This window comes from Pseudorca crassidens, chromosome 2 (genome assembly GCF_039906515.1).
Source record: "Pseudorca crassidens isolate mPseCra1 chromosome 2, mPseCra1.hap1, whole genome shotgun sequence".
In the NCBI taxonomy this organism is placed as follows: Eukaryota; Metazoa; Chordata; class Mammalia; order Artiodactyla; family Delphinidae; genus Pseudorca; species Pseudorca crassidens.
In genome coordinates this window covers 162,825,027-162,839,641 of record NC_090297.1, presented here as the reverse complement: position 1 = coordinate 162,839,641, position 14,615 = coordinate 162,825,027, and the positions used below count along the sequence as shown (strand labels likewise).

Below are 14,615 nucleotides of genomic sequence, written 5' to 3'. Positions count from 1 at the left end.
TGGAGCAGTAACATTTTAGGAATCTGGGGCTCTCAATCACTTCATCAAATACTGCAGCCCACCTGCCCTGCAACACTTGCCTCCTTTGGCCTGTATGAGACAGCAACTATCTTATCTGAACTACTTTATTTTTGAGTCTCTGTTGTCCCAGATTAGCCAGTATTCTAATTAATTATGGCAGGAAAGACCACTTAAGGGTTGTATTTTCCATTTCTTCTACTGAAATTACCATTTAAGAACAAAGAACTATCCACCTTTCTTTAGAAAGGCAATCTAAACTACACTAAAAATCAGTGGCTGAAGCTCTACCAATTAATCTAGAAATTCAACACAGTATTGTAAATCCCAACAAGATTTTTCATGAAATATCAATATGACACCCTAATGATTAAATTCATATGCAAGAAAGGTACAAAAATAGCCAAGAAAAAGTATCAAAAGAACAGAGGAGATTCACCTTGTATCAAAATATGTTTTAAACCTACAGGTATTCAAAGCGTAGTATTAGCACATACATGGTCAAACAGATAAATGGAACAAAGTTCACAGACAAACTCATATATATATGGAAACAAGCAAAAGCCATAAAGGAAAAAACTGAATAAAATTGACAACACAGGTTATAACTTCTATGACCAAACAGACATATACACACACCAAAAACACCATAAACAAAATTAACAGACTAGCAATAAACTGGGAGAAAATACTTACATATAATGTATGATAAGTATACGAACTATTTTTTTAAATGCTAATTAATCAATATAAAATTACCCAACTGAAAATAGGTAAAGGACATAAACAGGCAATTTATAGGAGAAGAAATACATATTAACAATAAAAATGGATGCTTAATCTTACTGGTTATCAGGGAAACACACAAAATGAAACTCCATTTTTCACCCATCAGATTAACCAAAACTTAAGTCTGATAATATCAAGTGTTAAAAGAGAAAAAAACAGTATTCTCAGACGCTACCCACCATAGTGTATTAGAGGGAAAATTAGTTCAGTCACTTTGGAGGACAATTAAAATTAAAAGTGCACAGAACTGGACTTCCCTGGCAGTCCAGTGGTTAAGACTCCGTGCTTCCAATACAGGGGGTGCAGGTTCAATCGGGGAACTGAGATCCCACATGCCATGTGATGCGGCCAAAAAAAAAAAAAAGCACAGAACTTATCCAGCAATTCCACTATTCCACTACTTGGTATTACTCTTGAAAAAGTCATGCACATATGCAGAGACATATAAAAGAGTGTTCACTGGAACACCATTTACAAGAAAAAAACCAGAAGTAACCAAAAATGTTCACTAACAAAAACGGCCAAAGAGCCACTCCACAGAAGAACATAGAGCAGATTGAAAGAACACAGTAGACCCATACCTACTAACAGGAAATGTTCTCCAAAACGCAACCTGAAATTTTAAGTGCAAAATGCAGGCCTTTTGAAAAACATGTTTATATTTCTGCATTTTGCCATGCCCCCCCCAAAGTTATGTTACCTTCATACTGGATATATTTAAATTAATGATCTTAGAAAAGGGTAAAAATTGTTATAATTGTACAGATATGCCAATAAAGAAAGGTTAAAAAAAAATCGGCATTTGTAATCAAATTTGTACTTGCTCTTTTCAGAAACAGACCGGCAAATCACCAGTTCACCATAGGGTTGAACTAAGCAACCACACACAAGCTTTCAACACAGATGAGTTAACTGCTCAGTTTACACGTTTACCCCATGTTTGGACTGCCTGAGTCCAAATGCCAATGTCAGTTCTGAAAAAGTCAGCCACTTAGTTTTCTGTACTAAATTAAGTACCCTAATCAATTTGCAACTTACAAGTGACCTGTCAACTAATAAACACAGAGCTAGTGCTTACATCTCTAATTACAAAACAAATCAAGCAATATAATAAGCAACTGAAAAAATGCAATAAACTCAAAATAAGGGTGTTGAAAGGACAATAATCAACTTGGTCTTAAAAAACTTTCAATAAGAAAGTTGAGGAACCCTAGGCAAATGTATGGAGATTAAAGTCCAATATTGATTCATACACATTTTGAAAAGTTAGTGAATGGAAATGAAATTAGGATTTGTGCTACCCCAAGAATACATGCATACATTTTTAGGTTGCTGACAGAAGTGCTGAACTGAGAAGAAGCTGGGGACACAAACAAAGATGGCTTTGGCTATAGACTACTGCACTCTAAGTCCCAAGGAATTATTAGCAATCATTTGCTATTTTGAACTAATTGTTTCTTCTCTTCCATAAAGCAGATGGTCAAGACTCGGTAGCATGGTTTCTAAGATGTGCTCACACATCAACAACTCTCCTTAACTGTTCCATGATCTGCCTTCATGGTAGCAACAAACTATACAGAAAGGAAGAAAAAAAGATGGTAACTTCATCTAGCCTCTCCAAATTTCCAAAGGAGAAAAAAAAATTGATGTCCAAGTGACCGTGCATTTCAGTGGGGTCATTTTTAGAACGGTTTGTGGCACTCCACATCACACTGACTGGGGCATGCCTCTCATTGCTGCTTCCCAGGCACCACACCTCAGGAGATATTTTAAAGGAGCATATTCCGTCTTCAAGGAACATGGTACACAAATGGTTTGGAAGGGGAAATACTTTTATAATGTCACTGTCAATAAGAAAAGTCAGCGCTTTCCCTTCCATCAAGAAGTCTGAAAAACTGTTAACCTATTTGAACAAACTAGGGTAATTCACAGCAGAAACGAAATAATTAGCCAGAAAGTTTGTTGTTGTTTAACTTTCTAAAACAGAAAAGATCATTTAAAACATTTCTTGTCCTACCCAAATGATGAAATACAGAACTAATGCTTCAAAGAGTAACTATATTAATGAAACATCAACAAGATACAGATAAACATTTTAATTGATTAAATATATTATTTTCAAGATCTTTTTGAAATCGCACTTGTAATATACTAACCAACAGCCAAAGGCAATAAAAAAGTTTAAAACCAAAAATGTTCTGACATGAACATGTGACAGGAATTGCTGCTATGTCAAGTAACATACACTGCTCCCAAGAACAATATTTTTGGAGGATAATTCATCTTAACATGTGCAAGGAAAAATCTGTAATCAAAGGCTGGAAGAAATATATATTAGTGCCTGCTTTTTAAAAGTTTATTTTACATTTTAAATACAGTGTTTTCTCATTAAAAAAAAAGCCAGGAAGTGCCTAACCCCAAGGTTTCTATACCATGTACACATGAGAGCTGATGGACAGCTTGACAAACCTTCTGGTGTAACAGTACGGACATCCATAAGCTGGGACTACTGAAATCAAAATTAAAAAACACACATTAAGCATCGCTTAGGAGAAAATAATCCAGTTTCTGAACAACCAAAAGAGAACAGAGTTAGATATGTACAAAACCAGGTACTGAAAAACAGAAAGAAATGCAGCACACAAAAAACAAACAGCCCCATATGTAGTGAATTGTATACACTGCAGCTAATCAATGGAAACCCTCCGACAAGAAGTGATTTGTGATTTGAAATTTTAAAAATCTAAGTATTTCAGTAATAACATATAATAACAGCATTATGTGTATATTGCCATCTTTGTGATTTTTCTATCTATACCACCCTCCCTTCTGAAAACAAGAATCTCCAGACGAGTCAATCACTTATACAAATTTGAGGCAGTTAATCCATATTTGTTTTCAGTAAGGAAAACAAAGATGTACCTCTTTCCATCAATGAAGACATAATATAGATTAAAGCTATAAAAAAACTTAAGTACAGGCATACGCATTTCCAGCTCTTTCTCGTAATTCCCAACTGGAATCATGTAGGGTGTATGCCTAAGTAGTATCAAATCAAAAGAAAACGGACTGTCTCTGGCAGTGATTTCCATATTAGTGCAATGTTATTCCCCATACACTGAGTTATATTTAAATGATTTTATATATTTCAATTCAGTAGGTGTCATTTTAAGTTTACAAAATCCCTAACTAGATGCTTGTGTAGCAAACAGTTTCAATTTGAGATGCTCTATAAAGCCAAATCAAGGCAAAAATGAATTAACTTTGCATTGCTACTGGTAGTTATGAATACCAGATTAAGAGAAAAGGGCCAAGAGTTTGTGGAGGCTTGCTAAGAGGGATGTTTGAAGTGTTCTATGCATCTTGATACTTCAATTATCAATCAGGTTTGAACATTCTATATTAAGATTATTCAGAAAATAATTATCTGTAACATAACTCCGAACTAAATAGCTGCACCCAAAGCAAAAACAATCTGGGTCATTCGGAACAAGATCAAGTTGAGGCAATTTCTTTTTCTATTATAATCCGTGAGGTCTTAAGTTTTTAAGTTTTAAAAATGGTGACCTTCGATCAAAGTCAGATGTACCTCATGTAGACTATTAACAAAGGATTTCAACTCAGAGGGCACTGTAAAGGAACTAAGTGCTCTCATAAAACACAGAGCAGGCAGCAATGCACTAACCATCAGCCAGGTGGGGTCAATGCTGAGCTATTTTATTTCGGAGACTTTAAAAATTTAACATGTAGCTCATGTAACGTCAGTATCCACTTGTGACTCTGCTGGTCAGCACCAAAGGGCTGGATGAGTCTGAGGAGTCCCTTTAACCCCAAAGTACTAATGCTCAAGAGTTTCAAGGAAATCCTGATTCCCAAGAAGAGTCACAAACCATCAGACCAAAATCAATAGGGTAAACACAGACTGCAATGCTCCACAAAAGTCAAAGGATATTTCCAAATTAAATGCCATCTTCTGCCCAACCCTAGACTCCAGACTCTGTAACATCTTTATCTAGTATAATAGACTCTGTAGTAGACCGATTTTGACCTCCACAAAGAGTAGGAGTTGTCAAACTTAAGGAGGTAGACTCCTCTCCCTGGATATTGGTGGCTGCCAGCATACACCTCTTCATGACAGTCCCGTCGGTACACAGGCACAATCTCGTCCAGTAGAGGCTTGTTGGCATTCTTTTTGGCTTTCTCTTCAGAACTGATGTTTTCTGTGAGAAAGAATAGAGACACGTCACTGTGAACAGATCCAGGAAAACCACATTTGCCTCAAGCATCTTAAACTCCATCCTTTCTTTGAGAAACTGCTCATTAGGAATTCTCTCAATCCATGCTACAACTTCTGCAGGCAAACATGTGTTGATTCCTTCTATACCTGAGCAGCTGCTATGTGTACCAAGCACTGTCTGGGCCCTGGAAGCCCAGTGGCAAACATCTGGTGGTGGCAGCAGTCAGCATCCTCTCTCCCTCTCTGTACTCAGACCATTGCTCCTATTTCTGAGCCCCACTTTTTCCCATCCACATCCACTCAATTCCTAATTCCTCCCAACAGGTGGAATCTCACTGATCTGAGTGAGACCACGGAAAATGTTACTCTGATCCTCCTCTTCTCAACAATATGAAAGTCCTCTCTTGTTTTAGGAAGGTGGGAAGGGAGCTTATGAGGACTATTATTTTCTATTTATCTGAAATATAAAGAGTAAAATGAGAAAACCACACTAGAGAGGTAGACATTCACAGACACTCTGAAAATTCAATTATTTTCACTAGGCCTGTGAAACCCAGGGATGATCTCAGTGGCAAAAAATAAGCTCTGATTCTAGGTTTGCCCCAGTTTATAGTTTTCTGAACTGTAACGATATGAGGTTAGGAAAAAAAAAAATACCTGTAGAAACCTATAGGAATGAGAACTATGAACCAGTTTAAAAGTTTCAGTTTAACATATTAAATATAAACAGCCTCAAGGAAAATAGATCAAGGGAATACTCAGCATAGATTTTAAAAGACTTTCAGGTTTACAACATGACAGAATGAATTACAGAGACATGAGTCAATTATGTGACGCCTGTCAATGGGCCACTATTAGGAATTTAAACCAGGAAGGTCTAAGAAACTCTCACAGTCTAGAGGAGCTTAAGGAGACGTGGTGACTGTAATGTGGCATCCTGGATGGGATCCTGGAACATTAGGAAAAATTAAGGAAATGTGAATAAATATGGACTTTAGTTAATAATGTATCAATATTGGTCCATGAGCTATGATGAACATACCACAGTACAATGCAAGGTGTTAATAATAGGGGAAACTGGGTTGTCGGGTATATAGGAACTCTTTGTATTATCTTTCCAATACTTCTGTAAATCTGAACCTATTCTAAAATGAAAAGTTTATTTTAAAAAAGTAGATGAGGGCTTCCCTGGTGGTGCAGTGGTTGAGAGTCCGCCTGCCGATGCAGGGGACACGGGTTCGTGCCCTGGTCCGGGAAGATCCCACATGCCGTGGAGCGGCTGGGCCTGTGAGCCATGGCCGCTGAGCCTGCGCGTCTGGAGCTCGGCAACGGGAGAGGCCACAGCAGTGAGAGGCCCACGTACCACAAAAAAAAAAAAAAAAAAGTAGATGACACTTATAAACGGGCCCAAGTCAGATTTGCTTTATCACAGCAATACTACTTGAAAATTAAATGTCCTCCATTTGCAAATGCGAAATACAAGCCATTCAAATTATACACTATTGCCCATAAGAATATCCATGAAACAGATTATCAGGCCCCACTAATTCAAGATCCAAATTTTGTTCAAAATCTATAAAACTAAAGGTTACTGGGATAGACGAACAATGCATCTTTCATCAATCTAAGCAAAGACTTGAGACCTGGAAACAATCAAGTGGAGAACTACAGCAGGATGATGGATTACCATTATGTTTTCTTCAGAGAAAACAAACTCCTCCATCTTTCTATCTTTCAAGACCTAATGGAGAAAAACTAAAGCAACAAACAAAAAAACTGGACTCCTCTTCCATCTTAAACCAAGCTAAAACGACCCCCTATAAAATAAAATACACAGTGTGGATAAGACATGGTGGCACAGTAGCCTCCATAAGGAGGCATATGGCTAAAAGCCATTTGTGAGATAAATCTTCAAAAAGGAGACAGGCTCACTCTTAGGAAACAATCCTGGGGAGCAATAAATCCTCAGTGTTGCACTTTTTTTTTGTTTTTTTTTGGCCACACCACACAGCTTGCAGGATCTCAGTTCTCTGACCAGGAACTGAAAACCCGGGCCATGGTAGTAAAAGCCCGGAATCCTAACCACTAGGCCACCAGGGAACTCCCCTCACTGTAGTTACTGTTAATGTAGAGGTTTTAATGGGTTAGTTTTAGTTGCAAATCATTTTATGATTAGGAACAGCACAAGGATAGGTAATGCTATTTTCCATTTGAGGGCTATCATACATTAGAGCAAAGGTCAAGGATGTCTTACCTCTAGTCAGGAACTGGACCCCAGGCATTTTTACCAGTGCTCTTCCCAACAGCAATAACCCCAAAATGATAATCAGCTGAGGGCTCAGACTAGGAAGTAATCTCCTTTAAAAGCTACCTGGCTTACAAGCCAGGAGAAATATATTACCTCAACCCGTTTCTTAACAGAGAATTCTTCTTACTATTCACAAAGTACAGTAATTTGCACATGCAACAAAAACTTCCCTTCCCTTGACAGGTATACACTAATATGTATAAAATAGATAATAAGAGCCTGCTGTATAAAAAATAAATAAAATTAAATTTAAAAAGAAAAAAAAACCAAACTTCCCTTCCCAAACATTTGCAAACCATCTGATTTTAATGAGTCCCCATGTGCATCAGAAAGGCTAGTAAATGGCTTAGTTACTGGTCCTGATGTTGCTGAGGGGCATTAAGACAATGGTAGTGGCACCTGCCCTGCAATCTCAGGTCTCTCTCTCACCTTTTCTTTTTTTTTTCCTCATTCTTACATTTTTTTTCTTTCTGGTTCCGTTAGTAGTATTTATGGGCAATGCTTTACCTTGCTGGTGGTACTTAGAAATAAAGATTTGCTGAAAACAAAATGCCATGTAAGACAAAGTAGCTCCTAAATGACACTGGCCCATGTGTGTGTGTTGCCATACACGACCTTAAAGGGCCTAGACTGTCTTGGTGATGTAACTGAACTTGTATATCAAAAGCTGATTGAACTTTTAGCCCCGCTCCATGCACCTTCCAACAACTACCTCTTTAAACATATCCCAATGGAGTCTCTGTGATTACCAGCACTCTTCAAGAATAAGCAGTTTGTTTACAAGTCACCTAAAAGGTTAGTTAGGGCCAGAATTGAAGGTGCTTTTCCATTCTCCCAGTCAGGGCACTCTTTCCATATTACTCTCAGTCAAGTTAACAAATACCTAAGTGCTTACTAGGTGTGTACAAAAGCCCTGCGTTCTAACCTTTCTGGATAACAAAACTGAAGAGACCACCTTCTCAATTAGTAAGCAATACATTTCACAACCTACTTCCTAGACCAAGATAGTTTAGACGGTCATTGGAAACACTCTATTTTGTCTAGTTAGAGAAAATAAATCTTAGAAAAACAACCTAAAAAGCTGATATCAGAAATATAAATTTAAATAAATTCCAGAGTTGGCAGAATTTCTTGCTTGCTCTTCTAAAATTTTTCAAAATGGCCTTGCACATTTGGCTTTTCAACACACAAGGCTGGAAGTAAAACAGCATTCAGAAAGCGGTAAAATAAACTGTCAAATAGACCTTCCTGGTGTTTAAAAAAATTCACGTTCAGGCCCCAGACCCTTAAGAGGCTAGTTTCTCTCACAATCTTTTCAGCCCAATGTCCCACTAACGAAGCGACTGATTCCCGTCCAGGAAGTGTTAGTTAGGAAGCATATGGCTGGCTGACATCTGAACTGCTAGCATTTTTGCCAACACACAACCCAGCTACTAAATATGGACCAATGGCTCTACCTTCTTCCTCCTCGTCGTCATCGCTGGACTCACTGACATGCACGCTGACAGCAGTGTTTGGAGAGTCTGTCCATTCAAAATACACCCCAAACCCAATGTCATAATTGTCTGTAGCAAATTCCCAAAACAGATATGATCCTTCTTCATGGGTGGGTACTCGAACAGTGACTACTTCTCCTCGGCCCACTGTAATCACAGAATCCGCATCCTGCCGAATCTTCTCTTTAAAGTCTTTGATCTGGGGTCGTGTCCACATGGATGGAGCTGCTATTACTGGAAGAGATTCTAAAGGCAACAGGAATTACAAAGGCTAAAGAGGATGAGCCTTCACCAGTAGGCAGCAACATTTGCACAGGATGACCTGCTCAGACACATGAGGGCACCAAGTGCAATCTGGTCTACCTCAGATTGAGGACTTTAAAAGCCTCCCCATGGAAGTCTCCCCGCAAATTACTACATTTAACAATGCCACAGGTATTTAGAGGTCATCATACCACTTTAAGTAATAAATGCAATCCATAGTCTTAAGGAGTATTTTTCCCAACACTCTAATTGCATAAGGGCATGACCATGAAGAATGACCTTGGAAACTTCCTAGCTGGAGATAGGGAAACATGCTAACAAAGAAGAGAGATCTGAACTTGAAATAAATTCATTTTTGGATGTGAACAAAGAAAGGTGGGCTTTGACTTCAGTCTCTCTGTCAGAAAAAAGTCTTGACCTCAGAGTAAACCAAAGTTCTAGGGGAGGGGCTATTCTAAAAGAACTCAAAGAAAGAGAAAAACTTGGATAGGAAGGGAACCACTAGCGACTGAGTAAAAATGGGTGAAGTCTTGTTACTGAGCAGTATCTACGTGTACTCAACAGGTTTTCCAGAGTTATTCACAGAGCCTTTGACAAAAGATTCATTTGAAAATACTGGTGAACTCTTAATAGGGAAAAAAAGGGGGGGGCTGTGTGAACCAAGGTATTTCAAGGTCTTTTCTGAAACTATTTTCTGTTACTTGTTCTAAAAAGAACAAGGAAGAACTCTGAAATCAACTTTCTTATGAACCACATCACCATCTCTGATCACCGTCACTGAAATGTTCTCTTCTTCCTTTTTACTTAGTGAACTCTTACTCTTGCTTCAGATCTCTCAGCTCAAGTGTCCCTTCCCCCAGGCAAACCTCTGGTGACCTCTCTAACTAGGTCATATCCCCCATATTATGTGCTCTCACATCATTAATAGACCTTTCTCTCCAGCACAGTACCTACCATAGCCACAATGCTCATTTTATGTGTGTAATTTTGTTTCACCACTGTAGCCCAACACTCAGAAAATCTTCAACCAATTGCTGAATGAATGAATGAGCTGTCCATGAAAAGGTAAGCAGACCTTTGAAAACCTAAATTCTTATTGGTAACATGGTACTTTTGTCTCAAAAATATATTGTAAATATATGGTAGCCAATCTACAAGATGGCCCCCAGTGATCCTCTCCTGTGGGTATTCATGTACTTGTAAGGTTACCACCCAAAATGCATCAGGACCAACAGAATATGGCAGAAGTGCGGATGTATTACTTCCAAAGCTAGGGCATAAAAGACACTGACGCTTTTGCCTTGTTTTCCTTTGCATCATGTGCTCTGGGGGAAGCCAGCCACTGTGTTGAGATCACTCAAGCAGCCATTTGGAGAGGCTTCATGGGGCAAGGAATTGAGGCCCTCCTGCCAACGGCCAGCACGAACTTGCCAGTCATGGGAGGGAACCACTTTGGAAGCAGAGCCTCTAGTCCCAGTCAAGCCTTCACGTGACTGCAGTCCCAGCCGACATCTTGACTACAACCTCATGAGAGACCAGAGCCACCACCACTCAGCTAAGCAGCTCTCAAATTTCTGACCCGCAGAAACTGAGAGAGATAATAAATGTTTATTATTTTAAGCTGCTAAATTCAGGTACAGTGTGTCACACAGCGACAGAAAACCAATATATACAACAAGACAACCCAAAGTGTCCAAAGGACATCTGATTTGCTCTTCTAAACTATTCAAAGAGTCACCAGAAGCACCAGATTCAGACTAAAGAGTGAAAAGGCATTCAATTCTCACAAATATGTAATTGCTCTCAAAAGCAAATTAACCTGACTTCCTGACTTTTGCTTTTCATGAAGTCTGAATTACAGCATGTGGATGGAAGAGCACATATGCCAAACCATACCTTTTGGTCCATTCTCCAGGGCTTCTTCTGCAGCTTCTGGTTCAAGCTCTTTTTCAGAGTTGTCAGTGTGGGTTTTGGCCTGTCCATTCACTGACATCATATCACTTGGCGTAGTTGTATTCACTTTTGATGATGCAGGCAAAGAAGCCCCAGCTACTGCTACTTCCTGTTGTTTCTGTAATGCTGCCTATAAGTCAAGAAAAAGTGAAGATACACTGACCAGGAGGGCTAATAAACCGGACATTTGCCCTGAAATGCATTCTGACCCTATGTTTTTGCCCCATCAAGTAGCTCCAAGAAATTACTAATAAACTTTATCAGTTTTTACCCTATCTATAATGAATATTAGTATCACAATATCAAACTGATAGCTAAAAATGTCAAAATATTAACGTGGACAAAAAAACTGTAACTGAGGATCACATTTTTGTGACCTGAGGATCACTAGAAAAACTAACCAGGAAAAATTAAAGTAGGTAGAAATAATCAACCCAAAATAAAATTATTATAGGTAAAAACTGAACACAGTAACATCTGTTCTTAAAATTGATAAAAGAAAAACTTGATAAAATTCAGATACATAAAATTTGAATCAGAAAAATTAAACTTGGTAGAAATAAATGGTCACAGAAGAAAATTCATAAAGGCAGAAGCTATAACTGGTGAAACCTGATAAGGGCCCCCAAAGTAACCAACAAATCAAAATATGGACAAAAGTAATCAATAAATTAAATCTTCACTGTAAACCATATACAGAAAAATTCTTATCACGATTAAACTACAAACTGTTAATCATGTAAAAAATATTGACCTAAAAATTAAACAGGCTTATAAAATGGAGTCTGAGGTCAAAAGACTTTCTTAGGGCTTCCCTGGTGGCACAGTGGTTGAGAGTCCGCCTGCTGATGCAGGGGATACGAGTTCGTGCCCCGGTCCGGGAAGATCTCACATGCCGCGGAGCGGCTGGGCCCGTGAGCCATGGCCGCTGAGCCTGCGCGTCCGGAGCCTGTGCTCAGCAACGGGGGTGGCCACAACAGTGAGAGGCCGAGTACCGCAAAAAAAAAAAAAAAAAAAAGACTTTCTTAATGAAAATTCATCACTGTTTACATAATTATGATTAAAATATGTATATTCATAAACATGAAATCAAAATGTCCTCTGAGTCAAAATGGAGAATAAAAACATCTTAAATCTCAAGGACAACTACTTTAGGGCATTCCTCTCCTATCAAGATGAATAAATATTAATACTACTAGAAATGCCGAAGTATTACTTGAGTAACTTTTGGGGGAACTGTGATGTACATATAGAAAAGTATACAAATCATAGATGTACAGCTTGATCAATTTTCATTAGCCAAACATACACATGTAACCAACGCCCAGATCAAGACATTACCTGTGGGTCTTCCCTGGTGGCGCAGTGGTTAAGAATCCGCCTGCCAATGCAGGGGACATGGGTTCGATCCCTGGTCCAGGAAGATCCCACATGCCGCGGAGCAACTAAGCCCGCGAACCACAACTACTGAGCCTGCCTGCTGCAACTACTGAAGCCTGCGCACCTAGAGCCCATGCTCTGCAACAAGAGAAGCCACTGCAATGAGAAGCCCGCGCACCACAAAGAAGAGTAGCCCCCGCTCGCCGCAACTAGAGAAAGCCCGCGCACAGCAACAAAGACCAAACTCAGCCAAAAAATAAATAAAATTAAAAAAAAAAAGATATTATCTGCATGTCAGAACCCTTCCTGGTACCCCTTTCCAGAAAGTCCCCCAAGGGTAACAACTATTCTAACTTGTAATATTACAGATTTGGCTTTGCCTGTTTTTGAACTTTACATACATGAAATTGTATAATATATGCTCTTTTTTGTGTCTGGCTTCTTTTACTCAACATTTGTTTGTGAGGTTCATCACAAGTAATTATAACTATTTTGTTTGTTTGCATTGCGACAGGATATGCCACTGTGAAAATACAAAATTTATTTATCCAATCTACTGTTGAGTATTGGGGCATTTCAGTAACTTTTTAAACTAAAACACTAAGTTATAATAAGTAAGCATACATTTACAACAGTTAAAAAAAAAGAAAGAAAACATAGGGAAAAAAAGCCTTTATAATATAATTTCATGGTTTAGGGATAATGATATATTTTGGCATATCTGTATATACATTTCATTTAACATATCATTTACAAACCAGTTATTTAAACAGCAACGCCTCTCTCTGCTGCTAGTGCAGGTTGGCAAAACACTTAAGAGTTTAAAATACCTTCTTCCAAGGCCTAGATTCTCAGTAATTTCCACATCAGTTTTCTAAAAGAGTACCAGCTTCAAGAAAAAGGGCATATAACCAAAACAAGTCAGCACACTCAGAACATTCACTGCATGACAGGAAAGCAAAAAAAGCATTTCTGTTGATGATCAATTGGTCAGCTCAACTGGTTCCTCTCCATTTCAAGCCTTTCTTGAAACTCTCTAGCAGAATGAACAACTCCCTATCCCAGGATCCCACTGCCTATGAATATACATCTATTACATAAAATAGACTGTAATCATGTATTTACATAATCTCTCTTCTATACTCCAGGAAGTTTTTAAAAGAACAGAAAGGCACAGGAACAATGTAACAAACACCCATGTAACCACACCCCCAAATTAACAAGTGTTCCCATTTTGTTATTTTGCTCAGTATTTATATAAAAATTAATACTTTATGGGACTGAAGTTCCCCTTGCTCCTTCCCCAGTCCCTCTCCTTCTCTCTTTCCAGAGACAACCAATCAATTTGATAAACTTGAGTTTGTTCACTGCAATCTAAACTATGGCTTTCCAATTCTGTTTCAAAGATTTTTGGTTTTCCCCTATATGACTGACTTTGCTATGACTAAGTGATAGCAACCTATAAGCAGGACAGTGTGTAATGAGCTAGCCTATTAAAAAATTATCTCAACGTCCATCAAAGAAGCAGGAAACGGGGAATGACATGCTAAAGTAGAAACAGGCTTTAGAGGACAGAAAAGAAATCCCTCCAAAATACCACTTATCTTGTAACTCTAGTTTGACATCCTTTTCCTCTTCTCATGGATTATACAAAACCTGCAGTGCCTTTTAGCTGCTCACTAAATGCTAAAGACTCAGGGGAAAACGTATTTTAGGTGAGGATATTAATTTTCAAGGAATTTAAAGAGCTTGGCAAAACAACAAAGATTACTTCACCTAACAAGAAATATGGAGCAACTATAATGCAACACTTCTTTTTTTAAAAAAAAAAAATTTTATTAAATTTACAGAGAAACATAGTTTGTGTTTTTTGGTTTTGTTTTGTTTTGTTTTGTTTTATTTTGGCCATGCCATGTGGCTCGCGGGATCTTTGTTCCCTGACCAGAGATTGAACCTGGGCCCCTGGCAGTGAAAGTGCCGAGTCCTAACCACTGGACCGCCAGGCAATTCCCTGCAACACTTTACTTCACTCAGGTATTTGGACAGGTAGTAACTGCTTTATAAGTGAAAATTAATTAAATACGTAAACTTAGCTACGTTAACTTTAAGGAGGCATTTTATGCCTCTGCAAGACGTAAAAAAATGAATGTAAAATCAGTTATCTTCCCTA

General features: G+C 38.4%; 1 protein-coding gene and 1 pseudogene across 2 annotated transcripts in view; both read right to left on the bottom strand.

Annotated features, from left to right (window-relative positions):
- Nucleotides 1-2,888: 2,888 nt before the first annotated feature.
- LOC137219851 (uncharacterized) lies at nt 2,889-4,777 on the bottom strand (annotated as a pseudogene).
- The window catches only part of ACBD3 (acyl-CoA binding domain containing 3), a 34,528-nt gene continuing 23,062 nt past the window's right edge, over nt 3,150-14,615 (bottom strand). For both annotated transcript variants that reach the window (XM_067729589.1, XM_067729590.1), the window contains exons 6-8: nt 11,009-11,195; nt 8,810-9,094; nt 3,150-5,027 (exon numbers count right to left, since the gene is read on the bottom strand). In XM_067729589.1, the coding sequence (XP_067585690.1) occupies nt 4,816-5,027; nt 8,810-9,094; nt 11,009-11,195 (684 nt within the window). In that variant the 3' untranslated portion in view covers nt 3,150-4,815. The remainder of the gene's footprint in view (nt 5,028-8,809; nt 9,095-11,008; nt 11,196-14,615) is intronic.